Consider the following 27608-nt stretch of genomic DNA (forward strand, 5'->3'; position numbering starts at 1 on the left):
CCGTATCAACACCATTCAATGACGCTCATATGAATATCAATTCTTAATCAATGTGAAGCTTATGACCATCATAATAGGCTTCCATTGAGAAAGCTGTCGCTTTAGAACTCTGTTGGGTCGTAGTAGTTTTATGATTGATTTTCATGTATCATTGGGACTGATTGTGGATAAGGAATTGTAACATGTAAGGTTTTTTTGACGCAGAATAATACCCTTGAAAAAGGACAAGTACGTCCAAAACACGGTCCCATGTCGGGAGACCAGAATGTAAGTGGTGTGCGCAAGCGGTGAATTGACACATGAATAACCAGTACAGAATGGATACAGAAAAATAAGTACAGCATTAACCATCGACAAATTGTTCAATGGAAGAATCGGTGCTTCTTAGGCAAGTTAAGTAGTTCATGCACGAACATTTTAATTGCAGTAATTTAAAAAAAAAGCTTAAAAAATTCTTTCTATATTTCTCCGAAGATTCTGACCTATGATTAAATATAAGGCAGAGTTCTAAAGCGACAGCTATCACGATGAAGCCTATTATGATGGTCATAAGCTTCGAATTGATTAAGAATTGATATTCATATGAGCGTCATTGAATGGTTTTGAGTAGTTAGTACCAACTATCCAACTTACAAGTATATTTTCACATATAGCTATAGTTATCTGCCATGCTTCAGATGTAGCACTTTGATGTCTTGCATCACTTTGCAGCCCTCAGCCATCTGGCTGCCCAAACACTGGCCTCTCTCAGCAAACCGTTTTGAACCTCCTGAGGACCAAGTCAGTTCCTTGGGGGCATGGCCATGTTCTGAGCTAACAGCTATTCTCAAGCTCCCTCAATTTAAACCATTCTGTTGCTTTATCAGCAATGCACCAGCCCTAAAGAGATTAGATACTGAAGATAGAAAACATACTTATACAGACTATAGTAAAAACCCTCAGTCAGAAGGAAGAAAAATGAGGGCACAACCTCTGTGATTGATTTGCCCTTCTTTCCCTAGAGGACACCAGTTATAGGTAAGCAAAAATTAAATCGTTAGGCAAGAGATATACTATTTAAAAATTATGAAAGCAATTTAACTTGTGGACTCTAGATATGTTTTTGTCCAATCCTTAAATATGGCTCTCTGTATTCAGTAATCTGAAAGTTAGTAGGCTAGCTACAGTAGTTGTCCACAGAAAAATCAAAGTTACTTTCCTCTAACTGGTGTTTTCTTTGGGGACATCAAGACAAATCAGCCACACAAGTGGGTGATGCCATACAATGGCACCAGCTCAGATAAACTCTCTTAGAGATCAAAAAGAATTAATTCTGAGCATGCATGGGAGTTCTCGAACACTGGCCCTGTACAAGTCTCCTCAGTCAACTCTAAAGGGGAGGAGAGGAGGAATATGTGGGCACCAATGACATAGGAAAATGTGGAAGAGACGTTCTGGAAACCAAATTTAGGATTTTAGGTAGAAAGCTGAAATCCAGAACCTCCAGGGTGGCATTCTCTGAAATGCTTCCTGTTCCATGTGCAGGTCCCCAGAGGCAGGCAGAGCTCCAGAGCTCTCAATGTGTGGATGAGACGATGGCGCAGGGAAGAGGGATTCAATTTTGTAAGGAACTGGGGAAACTTTTGGGGAAGGGGAAGACTTTTCTGAAAGGATGGGCTCCATCTTAACCAGAGTGGAACCAAATTGCTGGCACTAACTTTCAAAAAGGAGCTAGAGCAGCTTTTAAACTAGAACAAGGGGGAAAGCCGACAGTCACTCAGCAGTGCACGGATCGGAGGAATGTATCCTCGAAGGATACTAATGAAACAGGAGAGTTAGGGCATCCCAACAGAAAGGTTCCAATAAAAGCAAACGTAGTCCATGTGCCTATATGTAAAAAAATCACCTGAGCTAAAGATTTCCAAATTATCCCTATCAACTGAAAAGCAGGTTGTTAATACAAACAAAAAACACACTTTGAAATGTCTGTATGCCATTGCCAGAAGTCTAAGAAGTAAGATGGGAGAGTTAGAGTATATAGCAGTAAATGATGAGATTGACATAATTGGCATCACAGAGATCTGGTGGAAGGAAGTTATAGCACTGTCCCATTGGTTATCAGGGTACAAATTATATCGCAATGATAGGGAGGATCAACTTGGTGGGGGTGTGGCACTTTAAGTCCAGGAGGGTATAGAGTCCAACAGGATAAAGATCATACAAGAGACTAAATACTCCGTAGAATCTATATGGGTAGAAATCCCATGCGTGTTGGGTAAGAGTATAGTGATAGGAGTATACTACCATCCACCGGGACAAAATAGTTAGACAGATGATGAAATGCTAAGAGAAATCAGGGAAGCTAACCAATTTGGCAGTGCAATAATAATGGGAGATTTCAATTACCCCAATATTGACTGGGTAAATAACACATCAGGACTTGCTAGAGACAAATTTCCTGGATGTAATAAGCGACTGCTTCCTGGAGCAATTGGTTCAGAAACCAACTACAGAGGGAGTTATTTTAGATTTAATTCTTAGTGGAATGCAGGATTTGGTGAGAGAGGTAACAGTGATGGGGCGACTTGGCAACAGTGATCATAACATGAGCAAATTTAAACTAATAACTGGAAGGGGGGACAATAAGTAAATCTACAGCTCTAAACACAATTTTCAAAAGGGAAACTTTGATAAAATGAGGAAAATAGTTAGAAAAAATTAAAGGTGCAGCTGCAAAGGTTAAAAGTGTTTAACAGGCATGGACATTGTTTAAAAATACAATCCTAGATGCGCAGTCCAGATGTATCCCACGCATTAAGAAAGATGGAAGGAAGGCAAAACGATTACCAGCATGGTTAAAAGGTGATGTGAAAGAGGCTATTTTAGCCAATAAAACATCCTTCAAATATTGGAAGAAGGATCCATCTGAAGAAAATAGGAAAAAGCATAAGCAATGTCAAGTTAAGGGTAAAACTTTGATAAGACAGGCGAAGAGAGAATTTGAATTGAAGTTGGCCGTAGAGGCAAAAACTCATAAAAAATTTTTAAAATATATCCGAAGCAAGAAACCTGTGAGAGTCGGTTGGACCGTTAGATGACCGAGGGGTTAAAGAGGCTCTTAGGGAAGAAAAGGCAATTGCAGAAAGACTGAATGAATTCTTTGCTTCCGTGTTTACTAATGAGGATGTTGGGGAGATACCAGTTCTGGAGATGGGTTTCAAGGGTGATGAGTCAGACGAACTGAGCCAAATCACTGTGAACCTGGAAGATATAGTAGGCCATATTGACAAACTAAAGAGTAGCAAATCACCTGGACTGGATGGTATGCATCCTAGTGTTCTGAAGGAACTCAAAAATGAAATTTCTGATCTATTAGTAAAAAGTTGTAACCTATCATTAAAACCATCCATAGTACCTGAAGACTGGAGGGTGGCCAATGTAACCCCCATACTTAAAAATGGCTCCAGGGGTGACCCGGGAAACTATAGACCAGTGAGCCTGACTTCAGTGCTGGGAAAAATAGTGGAAACTACTCTAAATATTAAAATTACAGAGCATATAGAAAAAGACATGGTTTAATGGAACACAGTCAACATGGATTTACCCAAGGGAAGTCTTGCCTAAAAAAATCTGTCTCATTGTTTTGAAGGGGTTAATAAACATGTGGATAAAGGTAGACTGGTAGATGTAGTGTATTTGGATTTTCAGAAGGCGTTTGACAAAGTCCCTCATGAGAGGTTTCTAAGAAAACTAAAAAGTCATGGGATAGTAGGTGATGTCCTTTCATGGATTACAATCTGGTTAAAAGACAGGAAACAGAGAGTAGGATTAAATGGTCAATTTTCTCAGTGGAAAAGGGTAAACAGTGGAGTGCCTCAGGGATCTGTACTTGGACCAGGGCTTTGCAATATATTTATAAATGATCTGGAAAGGAATACGACAAGTGAGGTTATCAAATTTACAGATATTACAAAATTATTCAGCACAGTTAAATCACAAGTAGATTGTGATTCATTACAGGAAGACCTTGCAAGACTGGAAGATCGGGCATCCAAATGGCAGATGAAATTTAATGTGGACAAGTGCAAGGTGTTGCCTGTAGGGAAAAATAACCCATGCAGTAGTTACACAATGTTAAGTTCCATATTAGGAGCTACTACCCAGGAAAGAGATCTAGGTGTCATAGTGGATAATACATTGAAATCGCCAGATCAGTGTGCTGCAGGAATCAAGCAAACAATGTTATGAATTATTAGGAAGAGAATGGTGAATAAAACGGAAAAATGTCATAATGCCTCTGTATCATTCCATGGTGAGACCGCACCTTGAGTACTGTGTACAGTTCCAGTCACCGCATCTCAAAAAAAGATAGTTGCACTGGAGAAGGTATAGAGAAAGGTGACCAAAATGATAAAGGGGATGGAACAGCTCCCCTATAAGGAAAGGCTAAAGAGGTTAGGGCTGTTCAGCTTGGAGAAGAGATGGCTGAGGGGGGATATGATAGAGGTCTTTAAAATCATGAGAGGTCTAGAACAGGAGATGTGAATCGGTTATTTACTCTTTCGGATAATAGAAGAACTAGGGGGCACTCCATGAAGTTAGCAAGTAGCACATTTAAAACTAATCTGAGAAAATTATTTTTCGCTCAATGCACAATTAAGCCCTGGAATTGGTTGCTAGAGGATATGGTTGGTGCAGTTAGTGTAGCTGGGTTTAAAAAAGGTTTGGATAAGTTCTTGGAGGAGAAGTCCATTAATGGCTATTAATCAAGTTTACTTAGGGATTGGCCTCTGCTATTACTGGCATAAGTAGCATGTGATCTTCTTAGTGTTTGGGTACTTGCCAGGTTCTTGTAGCCTGGTTTGGCCACTGTTAGAAAATGGATGCTGAGCTTGATGGACCCTTGGTAATACCCAGTATGGTGATTTCTTATGTTCCCCCCAGTAAGTGAGAGCAAGCAATGCCAAGCGTCCCTGACTCCCCCCCCCCCCCCCCCCCCCCCCCCCCACACACACACACACTCTACTAGGGGATAGCCCACAAAGGACCTAGCTATCCCTGGGAGCAATCTGTCCACCAGAACTCCAAATGCAGGATTAGGCGCCTCTATCGTTTACTAGATATAGAGAAATACTAAGTGACTGCAGGTAGCACACTATCTTATGTACCAATAGTACAGTAAAGCTTTTCTTCTCTGTCTCCATCTGCTGGTAGGGGGAAAAATCTATTTGTCTGGACTGATCTGGAAAATAAGGAATAACTACTTAACCATGAAGCTGGACAACAAAATAGGCTTCATTTCAATGAAACATTTAACAATTCCTAAGCACACTAGCAGGGCCATAACATTATATTCAGTAGGCAGGTCTCAGTGAGATAAGTCCACAGAACAAGTCAAAGTACTTTATCAAGAAGCCAAGCAAGCGTACCATTATTGTAATTAAAATAACATATAAAATCAATAAACACTCTGAAAACTGAAAGAACATTATTCCATGTTTTCGTTTACTGTTGATTGAGCAAAGGTTCTGCTGGCTCAAGTGTGCTACTGTTTCTGATGCAAAGTTTCACTCAGTTATGTCACACAACTAATAATTCTTGCCCCATAGACTATGTTCTGTTTATATATCTGGATAATCAAGGTATACCATTACTGAACTGATTAGGTTAATGTAATCCAAATGTTATAGAACAAACATTGTTTTTGAATATAAATAAATACTTACTCTACTAGAGGGGCTCCATACAAAACAGTAATTCCATGAAACAGAAGACAAGATATCAGAAAGTATAAACAGGATTTTAGAAACCTGCTTACCTAGAAAAAAAGAAACCAAAAATAAAGACAAATGTTGAAGGTAACAAAAGATGAAATTTCAAACTAAGTTATATGAATTCATTGTGCTATTCTGCTTTAATAACAAAGAGGTCAATTCACCCCCAGTCTTTTTGGACATGGGGGGGGGGTTTAATATAAATAATTCAGGAAATTCAGGTTCTGACATAAAACTACTGTAAAAGGATAGATTTGGAAAATACGAGGTAGGGCAAAAAACAGTTGACAAGGCTCAAACACACAAAGTTCAGGGTGCACAGGAGGCAGAGTTAGCATAGATGCTTCATTAGCACTCTGTCCTCCCGACAGTTCCATAAAAAGCTATTTAATTTAAATTTACAAAATTTATATTTTGTCTTCCCCTTCAAGGTGGATGACGACATATTTACAAGTTTTTATATTCTGTAATCTTCAAAATACAATTTTTAGCGTGGCTATATCTTCCAAATACAATTAGTCCAAATCATAAAATACTTCCACCCATGAAACAATTATATAATACCCAGCATTTTTAATAAGTTAACATAATATAATCAAACAAAACAAATCAATTATCATATACAATATATAAACCCACCTATCCAGCATATTTCATAAACATAGGTTCACACTATTAGCCCCACATTTGCTATATTACCCATCTCCTATTACAATCAGGCAGCCATGAATTCATATGAAAATACCTGAAACTCTAGCTATATCCCTTATCAGCAATATCCACCCTCTTAACATATCTGATATACTCATGATGTAATCAGATAGCCATGAATTCATACAGAATATTTACAACTCAGCCTACACCCACATATCAACAGGGCCTATCCTCCTAACATTCTCAGATCACCTAGAGTTCATACAAAATACCTGCAACATGTATATAACCATATCATCTAGAACTCCAAACAAGATTCCAACTGACTAAACAGCCAGGTTTTGAAGTGCAGATGAAAAGTCAGTCAGATAGGTAAGCAATGTATTCCATAGAAGGAAATGTGTCATATTCTTTTGATGAGCTTGTTGACTTCAAATAAGTTATTGGTTTTGTCTTGACCATCACTATATGGCCTTTAAATAAAGTTTTTGTTTTTCTTGACCACCATTATATGGTTTGTGTCCTTTATCTCTAACTGCCCAGTACACATCTCTGATTGGAGAACAGGTGACCTCATTCATAATAATTATGACTTAGATTCTCCAGTTTGTTTTGTGATTGGAAGGTATGGATCATGTAACTTCATTCATTACAACTGTGCTGTCCTTTAGTGTTTCAGGCATGCCCCTTGATTGGTTGTTTTTAGTCAAGTGATCTTTTCCTTGTAGAGGTTTTTCTATCAATTGGTTACCCTGTTTTGGAATGATTTTTTGAGATCTATGTATAAAGCTGCCAGGCTGACATTTCTTTTTAAAAGCTACATCATGTTAAAGGAACTACTCTCTATTGGGTATGTACACATTGAATTATGTGTCATCACTTTAAATTTGTTTATTGCTGTTAGTGGTTTTAGCATATGTTCTGTCTGTACACAAAGTTTTTTTATGTTATTGTGATGACTGTGATGTCCTTCCAGACGCAGTCTTAGAATGAAACACTGACCGTATCAGGGGCTTAGCGATTTGGAGTCTTATGTCAAGTTAAAAAGTTAAAGGATTTTTTTTTAGGACAATTCTAGAGATTTTGCCACACACCACTTTGATTTTCAAATAAGTTTGATAGACCCTATATCTTAAACAACCAAAATGGCGCCGGCTGTTCTTTTGCCTCTCACATTATAGGGATGTCTGGTACAATTTTGAAAAATGGCCACCACCAGGCCCAAAGCCTATGGGGCATTCCAGTGACAAAATATCTCCATAAAGTTAACCAGATAAGTTTATCGTTAACTTATTCAGTCAGACAGCAGCTGAATAGTGGCCCCAAAATAGAAAATATAGTTTAGCTTACAGCCTAACAAAAGATCATTGCAAGCTACAAATGCACACTTGGGGGCCCATCAATAATGTGCAAGAACTCTAAAGTTCATACTCACAGTGATACAGGAAACAACTATTCTTAGCAGGGGTGGCAGGAGGACCTACCAGAACTGGTCTGCATAGACCAGGTACAGGAAGGATGGCAGTCATATCAGAGTCGCTAACGGGAGAATGCCATGGTCAAATGTGGAAACATTTTAGAAAACCTAAAGCACCAGTCAAAAGTTTAGGAGCCAGAAAAACAAACATTTTCTACAGATTTTTTCTCACCTATTTTCTGATTTTGTCTAATTTATTTTTTTTTAAGTTTTCCTTTTGTTTTTATTTTCTTTGCTCTCCTTGTCTACAGCAGCAGCTCCACCATGTGAACGTGGCCACAACTCTTCAACCTGGGATGAAGACCAGTCACAGCACTGGCTCCTCATCAGGACCCATTCACAACTCTTCTCCAATCCAGGCCCGGCCATACGACTTCCTCCATCTGGGCCGGTGGCAGGATGAGCTGGTGCCCAGGAATTTTCCACACCTGGCTACTATTAGACAATGAATGAGACACATGATCCCTGTAGTTTTATATTATGAATCCCCATATTTTGGGTGGCACAGCAGAGCTATTTTGTGAGGACTGACATTTGCTGGTGCTCACTTGGCACAGCTGAAAGGTAATGCTGGGCTCACTTCTTACAATGACAGCCATCTTTATAAGAGAAAGGAACAATGAGTGGCAGCAGTCACTCTTCTGGTTATGTCCATTCTTTTGTATATTCCCCATAATTGTTTACATGTCTGACAACATGCAGTATCCCAGTCTAAATGAAAGTTAAGACCAGCTTTCTTTCATATGGTTCACTTTTCAAATGCGGGTGATGGATACGGTTTGCAAGTCCTATGGGGGCTGAAACAAGTGGCGTATATAAAGGCAAAGATCCCCGCGAGAGTACAGGTGTAATGGACCTGCCCTAGGGGGAAAGCTGCAGGGTAGGTGATGCAGAGTTGGAGCCCGTCTATGGGACACCATCCACTGCCCCGGCTGAATAGTGCTGTGAACTGTTAGCCCAAGAAGCAATGCAGGGGCTGACTGCTGACTGGTCTGCTTCACCATCTAAGCTGCTAGCATCAACACCTTTATGGGAAGGAGAACGGTCTATTACATGAAGAAAAGGTAATGTACACACATTGAAAAAAAGGTTTCTTTTTTTTGGGGAGGGGGAGAAAAAAAAAAAGTGTGGGATACGTTTGCTTTTCCAGACTGCAGTTGTATTTTACACTTTAAGCCATGGCACGCTCTTCCCTCAATAAAGATTTATGCATATCTTTCCTAAAATGCCAACCTGTGTATGTGTTAGAGAAGATATTTAAGTGAGGCAGTAAGCCCAAGGGTTTTTGGCTTCTTGCCCATACTTCATGCTACCTTCACTCAATGAGCAGGGCTGTCAAAAGGGGCAGGCAAGGTGAGTGCCAGACTGGGGAAGGTAGTGCCATGGCTTTGCTCCGAAAACTTCAGTGCTTCCATGTGGCACAGGGAAAATAAAGTTTGGGGTCCCATGCACTGTGCGTCACTGCAAGGGGACTGGCTGGAGGCTAAACAGGCCATGTCAGAGAGGAATCCCCCAGGCCAGCCACGAGGAAAGGAATGTCACCAGTCCGGGTCCCATTTGGCCTGTGACGATACTGTCCATGAGCATGCTCCATGTACTTCCTCCGTCCAATCCCAGCTATCATCAATGTCAGCAGCATGACCTTGTATACCTGAAAAAGGATAATGAACTTCTTGCATACTGGAATGAAGCTAATAATGTAGAACTAGGCTTGAAACCCTATGTAAAAGGGATTTATTTAGGGTTGCCAATATGAGCAGAGCTTGGCAACTGCATTTGGCTACTGCGGCACATACATTATTTTAATTGCAAACATACATAAACACATAGTAGAATAAGAGGAAGAAAAGAATTTCACCTCAGATTGAATTTGTGGGCTTATTTTCAACAAAGGAAAGACAAGAAATTCCACCTAGAAATAAAGAAGACTACTTTCCAGGACATGCACTTGCATGGTCCACAGATATACTTGGATCCAAAAGAATCATAGCACTGTCAGAGACCTTATGTTCCCTTGACATGTTCTGAAAATATGGCACAGATATGACAAACACTAAGGGGTAGATTTTTAAAAACTGCGCGATCGCGTACTTTTGTTTGCGCAGCAGGCGCAAACAAAAGTACGCGATCTTCTAAAATCCTGCGCGTATCTTCTAAAATCCTGGATCGGCGCGCGCAAGGCTGCCGATTTTGGGCAGCCGGCGCGTGCCAAGCCACGCAGCCTGCCTCCGTTCCTGCCGAGGCCGCTCCGAAATCGGAGAGGCCTCGGAGGGAACTCTCTTTCGCCCTCCCCTCACCTTCCCCTCCCTCTACCTAACCCCCCCCCCCTACCTTTATCCATGGATTTACACCTCCCGGATGGAGGTGTAAATCCACGCGCGCCAGCGGGCTGCTGGCGCGCCGAGACCCGACCTGGGGGCGGTTCCGGAGGGCGCGGCCATGCCCCCGGAAAGCCCCCGGGCCGGCGCCACGCCCCGGGCCCGCCCCCCAAACGCTGTGCCACGCCCCCCAAACGTGGCATCACTCGGTGACGCCCCCGACACGTCCCCGACACGCCCCTTTTCAGAAACCCCGGGACTTACGCGAGTCCCGGGGTTCTGCGCGCGCCGGCAGCCTATGGAAAATAGGCTGCCGGCGCACAAGGCCCTGCTCGCATAAATCCGGGCGGATTTACGCGAGCAGGGCTTTTAAAATCCGCCCGTAAATGTATTAGGGACAGATACACACACACCCCAATCTCATAAGCCTGCTTTCTCAATAGAAAGTAGGCAAGAGATCAAAAACATTAAGCAATTGCCAACCAAAATATACATACATAAAAAAAAAATAAATTAGGATACTACCTTAACAATTCAAATATGTCCTCTCTATACAAATATCAAAATGTCCTCTAGGTGTAAGAAAAAAAAAGACAGACTACTTTCATTTTCAAAACCCTGAGCAAAGAAGAATCAGCAATAAGGCAATAGACCCAGATTCCCGATTATCATCTCATTTGATATTACTCAAAAAGAGAAGTTTATCAGGATTAAAAGAAATATAGATTTTTTTTTATTTTACTCCTGTAAATGCAGTAGTAATATCTCAAAAGAAAATGCAGCATCAGGCTTGATGACCTCATGCTGGCAGTTTACACATTTTCTCCTTCATGCCTGGATAGCTCCTTATCCTGGAAGCTAAGAACATCTTATCAGTTTCTATTGAACATTTGCAAGACCATATCTGAGCTCATACAAAAGTAACCAACAAAGTAGCTTTGGGCAGCGATGCCTGTAATACATTCCCAGATCTGTCTGAAAGATCACTTACCTTGGTATTTTCATAAAGCTAAGGAATCAATTTTTTTTTTCATTTAAAGGTGTACTTCTAGAGTCATTACTCTACAGTGGTAAATAACTGTTCTTTGCGATAGATATAGTAATGAGGCCTGTGATACTCATAGAACCTTCATTAAAATCCTCCTAAATAAATCAATACCCAATATACTAGGAATTTTTGGGAGATTAAACTACCCTTCCATTCCTTAGCTTAGAAAATGTTGAAATTGTTGCAGACTTCTTACAGAGAAATGTGACATCTTTAATAATGTTTCTGTAAGAGCCTGCTGATTCAAAACTATATGCTCCAATACCTAATTTTTCTTGGAGAATTCCTTAAACTCTTTTTTATATGAGCGCATTTGCATTTCCAGTTTTTTAAACTGAGACTGCTGGGAGCCCATATGTAGAAGAAGAACCACCTCCAATCTATCTATTGCTCTTCAAAGCCAGGCATATTTATATTACCAGGAGCCCCGTTTAACTTCCCGTCTTTTGCTGCATCCTTCTCATCCAAGGTCGAGAAATCCTGTCCATGTTTCTTGTAAACTTTCCCCAGTACCAAGTTTAATTTTTGAAACTGACCTGGTCGTAGATTAGTCTTCTGGCTGTAGATGAGACTTGTAAAAGATCAGGTGAGGGCTACTATGAGAAGCAGCACGGGGCTGCAACCGCGACAACATTTCCTTCTCCCACATAGAGCGCCAATAATGGTGCCTGCAGCAGTCATCCACTCAGAGCACCAACAGATGACTCAAACGGGAGCAGCCGACACCATGTTTTCCGCAGCAGCTCCATCTGCTTTGACCAGAGTACAGCCCAAAACTGCCCCACTTCCAGCAGCCCCAGTGAAGGTCCTGCGGCTGCCACACCGCCATTTGATCAATCTGTAAAGAGCTTTCCAAAAGTAACAAAGACTCCTTCAGGACATTAAGGATGCTGCAGTATTTTGGGCCAAGAGTCCCAGTCCTGTTCCAAAGCCAAGAATCGCGATTCTTGAGCCGAACTGCTGACTTCTACTCAGCCAAGACTAAGTCAAGTATGTTCTTATAACACTAGGTTACACAATATCTTTGGAGGGAAAGAACCTCATCTTCCCATTATTGTTTACCATCATAAAGAAAAAGTTTACAAGTTGGAAAGTTGACATGGGGGGGGGGGGGGAAATCAAGACAAAGTTGTCATACAATTGTAATTTGCATCGATATGAAACAAAATCACAATTCCAACAATTTTTTTTATCTCAATCTCAGTGCCAAATTTTAACCAAATCCATGCAATAGTTTCCAAGTTCCAACATCCATACAAATGGACTGACAGACACCCAGATACACTGGCAACAGGCACTCTCCTACTAGTGAAACAAAAAACTAAAATCATGAGCTTAAGAAAAGCATCTCAAATATATTCAGCAACAGTGGACACCATGGTCTCCGAAAATATCGTTTTATTGGAAATCCTTCTAAATCCTCAGCAGGGGGTGAACTGACACTTATGTCCTAATTTGCTGAGAAAAGTGCTGTAATTGCACAGTGCTGTGGCTAGAAATGAGTACCATTGTATTTTAGATAAAGCTTCAGAAGCCTGTCCTGGTATTCCTAGGGCCACCTGGATTTAGTTTAGCTACCTGTAACTTTGGTTTCTCCAGTAGGCAGCAGGATGTTAGCCCTCACTCATGGGACCAACATCATAGAAGTCTGACATGGTACTTTGATTTCAAAGCTTCTATAAGCTTTGAGAATGCTTTACTGTGCATGTGCAGCCTTAGCCACTCCCCTGCCTTCCCTGCAGGGCCTCTCAGTCCATGATAAAGCTAAGGCCTGGAGAAACCAAATACAAAAGGAAGGTGGGTTAGTTTTGTGAAATCCAACATCTGTCTGTGCTTATTTAAGTAACTTCATTTTATCTGAGCACAAGCAGGATAGCAAGCTACAGGCTGCCTCAAAGAAAAAAAAAAAAAAAAAAGAGTGAAAAACTAAAACAGTGCCAATAGGCAATACTATTTTGGGTGACAGGCCAACCTAATGTTTTCACTTTTTTTTTTTTTTTTATGGTAGTCTAAACCAAATTAATGAGCCCAGGAGGGATGGCGTTGGATTCTATACCCCCCAAAAGCTCTCTAAGACAGACTGTCCTATCACATCAGGAGTTTCCTTCGAAACAGTGAGATACAAATATATGAAGGAAAAAAACTCTCATAGCAGCTTTGCTACCAATGCCGCCCTAGCTTCTAGTGTCTGTCTTGACATGTCCCACCAGACCCAGGTCTTTCTGGGTGTACAAAAGGGGTGTAATCCAATAGCCAAGAGTTCTCATCTACAAGAATTCCATATTTATTGGTATCAATGTACCAAAACAAATGTGTAGACTAATTGAGGGTTTTGGCCCATTCCAGATAGAAGACTACAGATCACTTGAATTCAAATTGCAACATCTGCTCATGTTCATGGACTTAGGCACAGCCAGAGACAAAAACTTAGGAATGTGTGAAGAACCGCCACACTGCAAACACTTAGTGCAAGGGTAAGTCACTAGAGCCTGGAGCTCACTGATTCTGCTTGACAAAATTATGATATTTCAGATAAAGTATTTCAGCACACAAGAGTCCAGAAGCTTGAAAAGGAGTTTTTAAAGCTGGATGAGATGAGAACCACACAGATTCCCTGACACAGCAGGAGACATGATGGGAGCTTGAAGTGAAACCAGCCCCACAGAAAAATGTGCAATACAATGTTATACAAACATGGCTTCACCTTCTATATGGTGTAGAATGCATCAGTTTCATCAAGGTGTACCGCACTGCTGTCATTTATCAAGCCAACTTGGAAACATGTAGAAGGTACTCAAGATGTTTCATGTGAAACACGAGAAAGGAACTAAGGCCTTTCCCGAATCCAATGCTGGGACACTATAGAAGTCCCCAATATCAGCATTAGGGAATTTTCCAACCTGACAGGATCCCAACTGATGTCTCTTAACGAGCAGGGATTAACTATCTCTGCCCATAAGGAGTTAGGAGGATCATAGTTCCCCATGTTTTTTCTGAATTTCCATAAGCCTTGCAAACAAAGAAATGGGAAGGACAGTGCATAAAATCCTTGACTCCAGGCTAGAGCGAGGATATCTGAGGCTAATTGCCACACTTCCGTTTGCCGTAACAGAAGTTCAGGAACCTTTCTATTAGAAGAGTTAGAACCAAATCCATCATGGGTATGCTGCCTCTACAGAATATATGGTTTTCAGCTCCCCTACCCAGGGACCACTTGAGGGGTTCCTGGACCCAACAGTCTGTCCACCAGGTCAGCCTCCTTATCTACAAGTTACATGGCTCCAGAGCCTTACTCATAAGAAGTACAATCCCATTTCTCCCTGTTTGCTGAAGTAAGAAGTCAAGAGTTTGAATGTCTGATTGGCCAATTGAACTAGAAAAGTGTAACCAATCATTGTTTGTCTGTTAAGTTATTAATTATGAATGTCACTTTGTAAATCGTTGTGATCTACAAATGGAACAATTGTATATAAAATATCTAAATAAATAAGTAAACAAACAATACCAACACTCAGATGGATTTGCTTATTAATTTCATGGCACTTTCCCAAGCTGTGCCTTTGAGCGACCAACTATCCCGGGATTTGGGGGGGGGGGGCAGGGGGTGGTGTAGGCTTGCACTATCAAATCACATAGGTGCACAGGTACTCAAGCAAGGCATTTTGTAACATGCGGGGCACTGATGCAAGGCCAAAAGGCAACATGCAATATTGGAAGTGAATTTCCCTCACTATTAATCAGATGCTCTCAGAGAACTATAATGCCTATACAAATGTAGTCCCTTGGGTCTGGGGAGCACAGTATGTCCCCTTCGCCCAGAAAGAAACGAAAGTGCTGAGGGGAACCCTATCAAGTTTCACTTGATCAACACTCATGTTTATGATGAAGCTGAGCCCTTCCACGTCCAGGGATCAGGAAGATACTTGGAAGCAGAATACCATTTGTCTACTCCTGATAAACTGGGTTGGGGTCCATGGATCTCTTAGAGGTTAAGATGCAACAGTTCTTGCTACTGAGAGGCTGCTAAGGTGCTTCTCAATGGGCAAATTAGAGGAGTACAGACTAAGCATATTCTTCTCAACTCACTAGCTCCTAGACATGAGAGTGAGTAGCCTGTTGCGGACAGGGTTGAGGACAACAAGAAGCATTTTCTTCCACTACTGTGTTCCACTCATAACCCCCAGCTTTGGATAGTGGGACTTGGAGAGGATACATGGAGGCCTTATCACTGATCTACCACTTCCTCAACCCTAATACCAAAAGAGGGGTCTTCAGTGTCTGGTACTTAAACACCAGCAGTCTAACAAATCATGTGAGTTCTGCATTCCAGCACCCTAACTCTTAGTGACCTTAGAGAGTTATGATGTTTTGAGGAAAAAAGAACAACCCATTTGTCCTCATCAGGCCTCACACGTATTGATGTCCGAGGGACTAATAGTAAGCTATGCCATAATCGGCCATAGCACCTTAATAGAGCTTCCTCCTTTGTAAAGCCAGGGAACTAATACCCTTGGGCTCCTTGAAGGTACATTCAAGCACTGACACAGTAGCTGCTACTTTTTCGAATCCTGGGGCATGGATGCAACAACTGTACCCACGACATCATTAACAGGATGACAAAATCCCAAGAGGGGCCTGGACTTTACCTTCTTTCCACAACTCAATCGAATGGCAACCAACATTCTACTCATAAGGTCCCTGTATAGGAGGTGATTCAGAGGGCATTGCCCTTAGATGAATCCTCAGATCCCGTTCTTAGGATTACCCAGCTAGAAGGCATCAGTAACCCATTCCCAGAGGTGCTTTGGAGGAACAGATGCTCCAATCCCAAGGGTGCATAGACTCCATTGTCTTCCTGGGCTCCAGAGGTAGAGTTGTCATCTGGACCTTTTGAGACAGCTGCTATTCTCAAGACTGTAGAGAGGATAAGTTCTCCTCCCCATGGGAATGCCTTGAGGGAGTCATTGCTGATGCCAGAAAAACCCCTTTGGTTGGCATCACGCAAAGACACGCTTCTTCGTCGAGGGTAATCAATGCCATATTGATGCACCAACAATGGTTGGTGCCCTCCTGGATTCAATCATGTTGATGCCTCAGATATCAATGTTTTCAATATTGATGCCCACTGGACAGGTTAAGTTTCCTGACTCAGGCAATGCCCCCATCTGTCACAGGAGGAAAAGATCTAGCCCAGATATCGAGTGGGTAAATATCTACAGGCGCCCTGAGGCATTAGACAAACATGAACACACAACCTGATTGGTAAAAAAAAAACCCGACCAGAACTGCTGTGAGGATATCAGGACTAGTGCACCATACAGCCAACTGAAAATAATAAAAGAAAGAATCTTAAACACAAAAAACTTACTTAAAAGGAAAAAAAAAAAAAGTTACTTTCAGACCCTGAGAAAAAACATCTGTAGCTACAAAATAAATAAATAAATACAATAACTGCAGCAAATTTGGGAAAAAGATGAAGCTGAAAGGCTTTACAGAGAATGCAGAGGAGTGGCTAGGGATGTACTTGCCCAGTAAGACATTCTCAGACCTTCGGCTTTAAAATTATTTATTATAATTTATTTAAAAAATGTTATATCCCACTAAATCTAATAGATTGTTCAGTACAGGTTAAAATTAAATCACACATAATAAAAATCGAATTGCCGTACCAGGTTCCATCTGATATCACCCTGTATGTAAGGCTGACATTCTGCTTGTCTTTGGAGAATCAAGATATCCATAATGAATATACATGCAAAATGTACAAATACTGGATCTTCAATGATGGCAGATTTAACTCGCACGCATTCATTGTTGATGTGCTGAAAACCCAACTAGCTCTGGGATCACTAGGATAGGTCTGAGTAAACGATTATTTAATTTCTCCTTTTTGAAACAAATAAGCTCTGTTTAAAGAATTTCCTCACACCACTCTTCGCTCACACAATGGCTCAGTCATTATACTCTAGTAGATCACTGGCAGAGCACGCATCCTTAAGCAGTGGGACATCTTCAACAATGCTGCCGTTTGTGGTTCATTGCCATAAACGGAACTTTTACATCGCTAGCATACAAAGTTTACTTATCCATATACACATTTTATACCACAGAAACTATTTCAGCTCTTACCTAACAAAGTACTAAATTCACCATTAATTAATGTAATAATAAAATCTACATGAAGTACTTACCCTGTGAGAAACTGAATTTCTTTTAGGGCTAGGATTTGGTTTCAATACAATATATACAGTTATATTAACTGCTGCCACACATGTGGAACAGATGCATAGCCATGTCAGGTGTGTTCCCAGGACTGAAAATTTCTCCAGGACTAAAGGTGGAATAAGCGCTGACAGAATGACCGATAGTATGCAGAAAAAGTGGGCCGATGCCATGCTCATTAATTCCATATCCTTCATGATGTCCTTTTCTTGACTAGCACCTATTAGAGAGCAATTTACACTGTGTTAATTAAGGAAGGAGAGAATTTAATTATGTTTCTTTACCAGCCTAAAGTTTAACCTGCGACTTAATGTGGCACAAGCTAAGGCTATTATGTATGATATTTTTAAACAATGTCCATACCTGATGTAAAGTCTTAAATCTTTGAAGCTGCAACTTTTAGTTTTTTTCTAAATAATTTTCCTTGTTTTATCAAAGTCTCCCTTTTCAAACTTACATGCTAGAGCAGTAAGTTTGCTTAATGTCCTCCCTCCAGTTAAGTCAGGCATGCTCAGGGCAGATACAGAAGTTGGTGGTTAAAGACAAGGAACAAAGATGCTACAGATTGAGTAGCAACTGCAGTAACACAGTGACAACCAGGAAGTCTGCGTGGGCCAGGATGTTTATCTGCTGACAAGCAACTCTGTTACTACGTAGAGAAAATAAATGTGGCATGTTTAATGGATATTAACTTGGAAGTCCAGACCAGATGTATTCTACGCATTAAAAAAGATAGAAGGAAGGCCAAATTACTGCTGGGATGGTTAAAAGGTGAAGTGAAAGACTATTATAGTCAAAATAACTTCTTTCAAAAAATAAAATAGAAGAAAATAGAAAAAAGCATAAGCACTGGCTGTGACTATGTTACCTGCCAAGAACATCAGATTGTGTGGGCTATAAATAAATGTTGGATGCAAAACACTGATAGGCAAAAACTCATAATAAAAATTTTAAATACATCCAAAGCAAGAAGCCTGTGAGGGAGTCAGTTGGCCTGTTAGATGATTGAGGGATTAAAGGGGAATAAATTAATTCTTTGCTTCAGGTTTTATGGAGGAGGATGTTGGGGAAATACCCATGTCAGAAATGGTATTTAATGGTGATGATTCAGATGAACAAAAACAAATCACGGTGAACCTGGAAGATTTAATACGGCAAACTGACAAACTAAAGAATAGCAATCACTCGGACCAGATGGTATACACCCAGAATTCTGAAGAAAAAAAAAAAATTGAAGACCTATTACTAGTAATTTTTAACCTATTATTAAAATCTTCTATTGTACTTGAAGACTGGAGGAAGGCCAATGTAAAGTCAACCTTTAAAAAGGGCTTCAGGCATGATCCAGGAAACTATACATTAGTGAGCCTGTTGTCAGAACCGGGAAAAATCGCAGAAATTATTCTAAAAAATAAAAATTACATAACATACAGATAGACATGGTTTAACAGGACATAACCAATGTGGATTTACCCTAGAGAAGTCTTGCCTCACCAATCTGCTACATTTTTTAAAAGGGTTAATAATCATATGGTTAATGGTGCTCCAGTGTTTGGGTTTTCAGAAGGCATTTGACAAAGTCCCTCATGAAAGACTCTTGAGAAAATTATAAAGTCAAGGGATAAGAACAATGTCCTATTGTGGATTCCGAATTTGTTAAAAGACAGAAAACAGTTTAGAACTAAATGGTCAGTTTTCTCAATGGAGCAAGGTAAATAGTGAAGTGCCCCAGTGGTCTCTACTGGGGCCAGTGCTTATTAATATATTGATAAATGATCTTGTAAAGAGAACAATGAGTGATCAAATTTACAGAAGACACAAACTTATTCTGAATTGTTAAATCACAAGTGGCTTGCAAGAAATTGCAGGACCACCTTATAAGACTAGGCATCCAAACTGCAGATGAAATTTAAAGTGGGCAAGTGAAAAGTGATACACAGAGAGAAAAGTAATCCAAAAACTGTAGTTACACAATTTAGGGTCCATAGTAGGAGTCACAACCTAGGATCTAGGTTGTGACTCCTACTATCTAGTCACAACCTAGGATCTAGGTTGTGACTAGATAGGGATCTAAGCATCATCTTGGACAATGTCAAAATCATGTGGTAGCAGTCAAAAAAAAGGTTAGAGCGCCAGAAATTATTAGGAAAGGAATGGGGAATAAAACAGAGCATCTCATAATACCTCTGTATTGCTCCATGTTATGACCACATCTAGAGAACTGTGTGCAATTCTGATCACCACATCTCAAAAAACAAGGTTTGAAGAAGGATGACCAAAACGATAAATGGAAAGGAATGGTTCCCCTATGATGAAAGGCTATAGAGGTTAAGGATCTTCAGCTTGGAAAAGAGATGGCTGAGTGGGAGATATGACAGATCTATAAAATAGAGTGGAGTGAACCTGTAAATGCAAATCAATTGTTTACTCTTTCAAAGCATAAGATTAAAGGGACATTCCATGAAGTTACTAAGCAGCACATTTAAAACAAATCAGAGAAAATACCTTTTCCCCTCAACAGTCAATTCTTTTGTAATTCAGCGAGTGGAGGGCCAAATCACCCCTATAGTTAAGAGGCCTAGGGAAAAATGTTGGCAAAATAATGACTAAGAAAGATGGAATTCCATCATCACCTTAGAAACTTGAGATGTGTTTGGAACACTGCCCTATTATAATGAAACAGTTTAACATGGATAAGTCACTGTGGCGAAACAGGGGTTTTGCATGTTCTGTGGTTTATTGTTCTGCCCTGTGACATTTTCACCAGGGAGCTCATTTCCGGTGTACTGGCCTGCAGGTGATGTTTGACCTCTACACTGTAGTTCAAGCAGATGCTTTGGATACTGCCTTGACCAAAAGGTTGCTAGATCAGTATACACTTCCCAGCAGCCCTAAGTACATCTAACACTGAAACACCCTGCAGTGCCAATGGCCTGAAGAGAGTGCATATATGCCATCGCTCATGGAATCACTTCTAATGCGGCAGCCATCAACCCCAGGACCTGCATATAAGACCATACAGTCGGATGAACAGAGTTCTGAAGGGTTCAAACTCACAGCATCGACGTGTGGATCTGAGACTCTGGCAGAAATACTCTCTCTCCCGCCTTATATCGAATTGAACCCCAAGATACTCCAGGGTCTGAGATGGCTACAAATTGCTCTTGGCCAGATTCACCACCCAGCCTAGTTCCTGTTGCAAGGAAACTACCCTGTGGGAACAGTGAAGACTGTCTTGGTTTGAATCAACAAGTCGTCTGGATAGGGCTGAACTAGAATGCCCTCCTTATCAAGGGCCACTGCTGCCACTACCATGACCTTGGTTCTAGGTGTCGTGGCTAGCCCAAAAGGCAAGCCCTGAAACTGGTAATGAAAATCCAGGATAGCAAATCAGAGGAACCGCTGATGTTCTCAATGGATAGGAATAGGCAGATACACCTCTGTCAGATCCAGAGACATGAGGTACTCCCTTGCATAAACAGCCATTATGACGGAGTGCACCATTTCCATCCTGAAATATGGGCTTTGTAAATGTCGGTTGACACCCTTGAGATCCAGTAAGGGTTGAAATGACTCTTCTTGGGCATGACAAAATAAATGGAATAATGGTCCAAATTTCACTGTGATTCAGGAATGTGAATCACCACTTTCAGATTCAACAGCCGTTGTAATGTCACTTCCACTTCTACCCTCTTCTGAGGGGAGATGCATGGAAAGACCATGAATGCATCTGGAGGAGTGTGAAGAAATTCTAGAGCATACCCATCCCAAATCACTTTGAAAACCCATTGATCCGAAGTAATCTGGACCCACCTGTGATAAAAACAGTATAGACGACCACCTATCTCCTGCACCAACAGGTAAGCTCACAAACCTTCATTGGGAAGACCGAAGGGTTCCACCTCTGGAGCCTGCATCCTTTGGAGGTCCTTGGGGGCAAAAGGACTGAGACCTATGAAAAGGACAGGACCTCTGGGAAGACTGTCCCCTATAAGGCTGAAAACACCGGTAGTCTCGAGAGCAGCCATTTGCTCGAAAAAACGGGCAATGGGTTTCTTATCCTCTGGCAATCAAGGGACCTGGGTCTCTCCTCATTCACTTGCTATTTTTTCCAATTCACTGCCAAACAAAAGCAAGCCTTTGAAGGGCAACTTGGTAAGAATGGCATTCAGGGAGTATAAATGATCCCAAAAAGAGGAACTCAGGGAACAATACCTGGTGAAAATGAGGGAGACGAAGAAAACAAAAATCAGAAAAGCAAAAGGTCAAGCAAAAGAAACGACTGCCCAAGAGATAACAAGGTAACAAAACATTTTTTTAGATAAGAAGAGAAAGAAGGAAAGCCTGAAGCGGTATAGTGAAATTGAAAGATAACGAGGAGCAAACAAGGAAATGCGGAAATATTAAACAAATACTTCAGTTCTGTGTTCACTAAAGAAGACCCTGGAGGACCACTGCTGCTGGTTGACAAGACTGTAGAAGAGAATGAGCTAGACAACTTCTTTTACAGAAGAGTATGTATGGGAAGAGCTAGGAAAACCGAATGTGGACAAGTCCATGGGGCTGGATGAGGTTCAACCCAGGATATACGAGAACTCAGAGATGTTCTGGCAGGTCCGCTAAATGACCTGTTCAATAGATCCCTGGAAACGGGAGTGGTGCCACGAGATTGGAGAAGAGTGGTTGTGTTCCTGCTTCATAAGAGTGGTAGCAGAGAGGAGGCTGGAAACTACAAGCCAGTTAGCTTCACTTCAGTGGTGGGAAAATTAGTGGAGACGCTGCTGAAAAAAAGGATTCTGAACTACCTACAATCTGGTAAGTTGCTGGACCCGAGGCAGCATGGATTCACCAGAGGAAGGTCCTGTCAGACAAATCTGATTGATTTTTTTGATTGGGTGACTAGAGAATTGGATCAAGGAAGCGCACTCGATGTCATCTATTTGGATTTCAGCAAAGCTCTTGATACCGTTCCACATAGGAGGCTTGTGAACAGAAGCTTCGGAGTAAGAGCCAAGGTAGTGGAGTGGATTACAAATTGGTTGACAGATAGGAGACAGCGTGTAATGGTAAATGGAATGGTGCGCCACAGGGATCAGTATTTGGACTGGTTCTATTCAATATCTTTGTGAACGACATTGTGGAAGGGATAGAAGGTAAAGTTTGTCTATTTGCAGATGATACCAAAATCTGCAACAGAATGGACACGCCTGAAGGAGCAGAGAGAATGAAAAGTGATTTACGAAGGCTTGAAACTTTGGCAGCTGGGATTCAATGTCAAGAAATACAGAGTCATGCATCTGGGATGCGGTAATCCAAAAGAGCTGTATGAGATGGGGGGAAAGGCTGATCTGCATGGACCAAGAGAAGGATCTTGGGGTGATAGGCTCTGACGATCTGCATAGAGAGAGGAATAACCAATAAGAAAATGGGAGGTGGTGATGCCCTTGTACAGGTCCTTGGAGGCAGTCCAAAGAAGGGCTACCAAAATGATGTGGGGTCAGTATCAGAAAACCTATGGGAAGAGACTGAAGGATATGAATATGTATACCCTGGAAGAGAGGCGGCACAGGGGTGATATGATACAGACCTTCATATACTTAAAAGGTTTTAATAATGTATAAACGTCAAACCTTTTCCATTGGAAAGAAATCAGTAGAACTAAGGGTCACAAAATGAAACTCCAAGGAGGTCACCTCAGAACCAACGTCAGAAAATATTTCTTCAAGGAGAGGGTAGTGGAAGCCTGGAATGCCCTTCTGGAGGAGGTGGTGAAAACCAAAACAGTAAAAGAATTCAAAAGGGCATGAGATAAATACTGTGGATCCCTAAATACTAAAGGATGGAAATGAAGAGAAGAGTACATGCAGTAGCTTGATGGTGCAGCGGTTATTACCCTTAACCAATAAGCCTTGATACTGCTGATGCAACTCCATCATTGCTGTCTGCTTCAAAAGCAAGGGGAAAAGGGGAATTGGATTTGTTCAGCAACTGAGGGCCCCAACTTTTACGATCTGAGGAAACGAGTATGGGGTAACTTGTTCATGTGGCGGTTACTTCGCTTAACCAATAAGACTGATACTTTGATGCAACTTGCTTCAACAGCAAGGCATAAATGGGAATTGGATTCAAACAGCAACCATCGAGCGTCCTGACTTTTATGGTCTGGGAAACAGATAAGCATGGGGTAACCCTCACGGCACAGCAAATACTACCATAAGCTTACTGGGCAGACTGGATGGACCGTTTGGTCCTTTTCTGCCGTCATTTCTATGTTTTTATGTTTCTATGAAATAGTATCCACAGACCAGATGGGCAATCACAGCTGTCACCTGGCTGCAATAACTGAAGCAGCTCCTCTGGCTCCAATTCACAGCCCGCATCAGCTATGAAAGTGGCCCCCAGTTCTACCATAAGTCCAAGATCGGACCCGGCACCACCGGATTCTTGACAAAAACGCAAGGTAGCCAAAGCTTCCAAGGCGCAACAAGAAGCAATTTGCAAGTTCATTGTCACTGCCTCAAAGGCTTGCTTTAGGATAGCCTCAATCCTCCTATGCTGAGCATCCTTCAGTGCCACACCTCCTTCTCCCAAGATGGTGTTATGCTTTCTGACAGCACACACCAAGGTATCCACCCTTGGGAAACGCAATTGCTCTCTGGCCTGCAGATCCAAAGAGTATAACTCCACCAAGACATGTCCTTTAAAAGATGCCTCTAGCACACTCCATTCCAGATTAATCAACTCCTGGACAGCATCCAGGAAGGGAAAGAAACAAGAAGCATTGCACAGAGTGACCAAAATAGGATCTTTCTTCTGCATCCCCAAGGAATAAGGCCCAACCATGCCAAGGATCTTCAAAGGTCAGAGATCAAACCCGGCAACTCATCTCTATGAAAGAAATGAGAAGAGTTATATATGGCTCCAAATCTAGGGGGAATATCCCCTTCCTCAACAGGAGAGCCACCACCATCATAAGAACATAAGAAAATGCCATATTGGGTCAGACCAAGGGTCCATCAAGCCCAGCATCCTGTTTCCAACAGTGGCCAATCCAGGCCTTAAGAACCTGGCAAGTACCCAAAAACTAAGTCTATTCCATGTTACCATTGCTAATGGCAGTGGCTATTTTCTAAGTGAACTTAATAGCAGGTAATGGACTTCTCCTCCAAGAACGTATCCAATCCTTTTTTAAACACAGCTATACTAACTGCACTAACCACATCCTCTGGCAACAAATTCCAGAGTTTAATTGTGCATTGAGTAAAAAAGAACTTTCTCCAATTAGTTTTAAATGTGCCCCATGCTAACTTCATGGAGTGCCCTCTAGTCTTTCTATTATCCGAAAGAGTAAATAACCAATTCACATCTACCCGTTCTAGACCTCTCAATTTTAAACATCTCTATCATATCCCCCCTCAGCCGTCTCTTCTCCAAGCTGAAAAGTCCTAACCTCTTTAGTCTTTCCTCATAGGGAAGCTGTTCCATTCCCCTTATCATTTTGGTAGCCCTTCTCTGTACCTTCTCCATCGCAATTATATCTTTTTTGAGATGCGGCGACCAGAATTGTACACAGTATTCAAGGTGCGGTCTCACCATGGAGTGATACAGAGGCATTATGACATTTTCCATTTTATTCACCATTCCCTTTCTAATAATTCCCAACATTCTGTTTGCTTTTTTGACTGCTGCAGCACACTGAACCGACGATTTCAATGTGTTATCCACTATGACGCCTAGATCTCTTTCTTGGGTTGTAGCACCTAATATGGAACCCAACATTGTGTAATTATAGCATGGGTTATTTTTCCCTATATGCATCACCTTGCACTTATCATCGGTATCATCTTGATCCACCTGCATTTGAGCTTTGTCAGACTGCACTGCACCATGGTGCTTGACCGTGGAGACAGGCAGAAGAGCACTTGGAGCGCATGAAACTACCTTAGTAGGTACTACAGAAACAGAAGAGCGGCCCTGTAGAAGTGTCTGCAATCCCTGGAAGAATTCTACCCAGGAAAAGGGCAGGTCCAATCCAGGCCCCATAGGCCCAAACCTGACATCCTGAGAGCTAGTGTCCCCTGAGGACTCAGCTCATGGATCAATCAAGAGAATGGATATCCCCACTGTTTCCCCCTTTGTCCCACTCCCCTCAGACCGAGGAGATGGACCATCGCTGGCAAAATCAGAAAAAGGTCAATCTCCCCGAGCATCCAGGCAGCACTTACACAGGCTTAAAGAAATCTCCAACTGAATAACCCCGATATGGCATGAAGCACAAATAGAAAGGCGCATAGGCTTCTTCACTGCGGGCGCTATGGCTTTAAGTGAGCAGGCCGATAAAGGCTTGCGTCTAGATTACCCGTGTGTATAAACCACGCCCAAAATGAATGCACAAAAAATGTGCAACCAAGTACATACGCCTAGGCTGCTCGTCCAACTGAACGCACAAGGCTACTTTGCAGCCAACCACGCACCAAAATGGGAGAAGCCTGAGAGTGGGGCCTAGCCAAATGGCTGCTCAATCCGCCGTGTCTGCACTACCTCCTCACCTCACAGAACTCCACAGAGATGTGAGCGAGACAGCCAAACGCCAAAACAAGACCTCTCTCCTGCTTTCTTCCTTTTCACTGTTTTGTTTTGGTTTTTTTTTTTGTTTGTTTTTAAGTAAAATAACTTTTACCTGAGCGCAGCACTCCCTGGCTGAGAGCTGGAACGGGTCCTGGCTATAGGGGGAGAGCGCGAAAACCTTCACCGCTGAGCCTTGCTCGGCTTGTAACCACCAATTCGAATTTAGGTCCACGCCACTCAAGGCTACTGGACTGAAGGCGCTCTACTGAGGGAGGGACCACATGATATCACCTCAGGAGACAAGCCATGTTATAAAGACGTCTAATCTTTCCAATATGTCTTTTCCAACTTCTTTCCTTTTTTTTTTTTTTTTTACTCACAGGCAATCCCCCAAAGGGAAATGCATGTCCACTATCTGCTGGAGACGGAGGATACTGGTGGGCTGCTCTTGGGGCAGGACTATATGGCAGTGATGTCAGCTCTTGCTCTGTATCCACCTGCTGACAGAGGAGCATAAACACTTGTGGGGACTGACAGGCCCGAATCCTGAGGAAATATGGTTTACAAATGTTAATGCAGCCTCTGGCTATCACCCAACTGAGTTCATTTCATTCAATAAGACTAGGTACTTTACAATTTAGATGGCTCTTTATCTCTGGGCATATATGTTTTGCTCTCAGAGTATGATTTACTAAGTTTTTTCTTCGTAGACACAAAACGGGAGAAAAGCCTTAGGCCCATAAGTAGTCTGGGAGCCATACAATATCTAAAATATATTAACTAGCTTCTTAAATTCCACCTGTTATGGAGTCTAACATTCATAAAACAGACATACAACATAAAATAATGTATCTAATTCATAAGATATGACACACTGGATTAGGTCAAGAACATAAGAACATAAGAAATTGCCATGCTGGGTCAGACCAAGGGTCCATCAAACCCAGCATCCTGTTTCCAACAGAGGCCAAACCAGGCCACAAGAACCTGGCAATTACCCAAACACTAAGAAGAACCCATGCTACTGATGCAATTAATCGCTAACCAACCTCTTTCCCTCTTCAACAATTCACCAACTCGAGCTACAAGGGAATCCTTGTGTGGTGATAATCTTGTACGGAGGTGATCGATGAGGATAACCAATTTTGCAGTTATCCTGCCTTTTACCTCCGTCTATTATTCTTTTATTAAAGTCAAAAGTATTTTTTTAAAGGTACTCTTTTGTGTGATTTTTCTTAAAATCCCTTCTCCCCTGCTGCTTTACCGACCCACTGTTAGTCTTGTGTCATACTTATCAAGGTCGTCGCCTTTATTGATGTCTCATGGGTACGGAGCTGCTTGTCCGACACGGGCCATGTTTCGGCACGGTGTGCCTGCTTCAGGGACTATGGGAGGGTGTGCTGTGTCCTGTATAGGGTTCACAGCTTTCTAAAGTCCTTGAATATATAAAAATGTTTAGTTCAACATCAAAACTTTATGTCACATTCATTCATAACTCTCTAATTCTCACCCACCTTTTTCTTGAGAAACTTACTTGTCAAAAACTTCTGCTGTCTTCACGTGCGACG

General features: G+C 41.7%; 1 protein-coding gene across 9 annotated transcripts in view; it reads right to left on the reverse strand.

Moving 5' to 3' along the window:
• The window catches only part of PIGF (phosphatidylinositol glycan anchor biosynthesis class F), a 102239-nt gene that overhangs the window by 70508 nt on the left and 4123 nt on the right, over nt 1-27608 (reverse strand). For 8 of the 9 annotated variants that reach the window (XM_029593356.1, XM_029593358.1, XM_029593357.1 and 5 more), the window contains 2 exons: nt 17442-17692; nt 5706-5797 (listed from right to left, as the gene is read on the reverse strand). In XM_029593356.1, coding sequence (XP_029449216.1) covers nt 5706-5797; nt 17442-17669 — 320 coding nt within the window. In that variant the 5' untranslated portion in view covers nt 17670-17692. The remainder of the gene's footprint in view (nt 1-5705; nt 5798-17441; nt 17693-27608) is intronic. The other variant, XM_029593364.1, reaches the window with a different exon arrangement.

The sequence above is a fragment of the Rhinatrema bivittatum genome, chromosome 3, assembly GCF_901001135.1.
Source record: "Rhinatrema bivittatum chromosome 3, aRhiBiv1.1, whole genome shotgun sequence".
Classification (NCBI taxonomy): Eukaryota; Metazoa; Chordata; class Amphibia; order Gymnophiona; family Rhinatrematidae; genus Rhinatrema; species Rhinatrema bivittatum.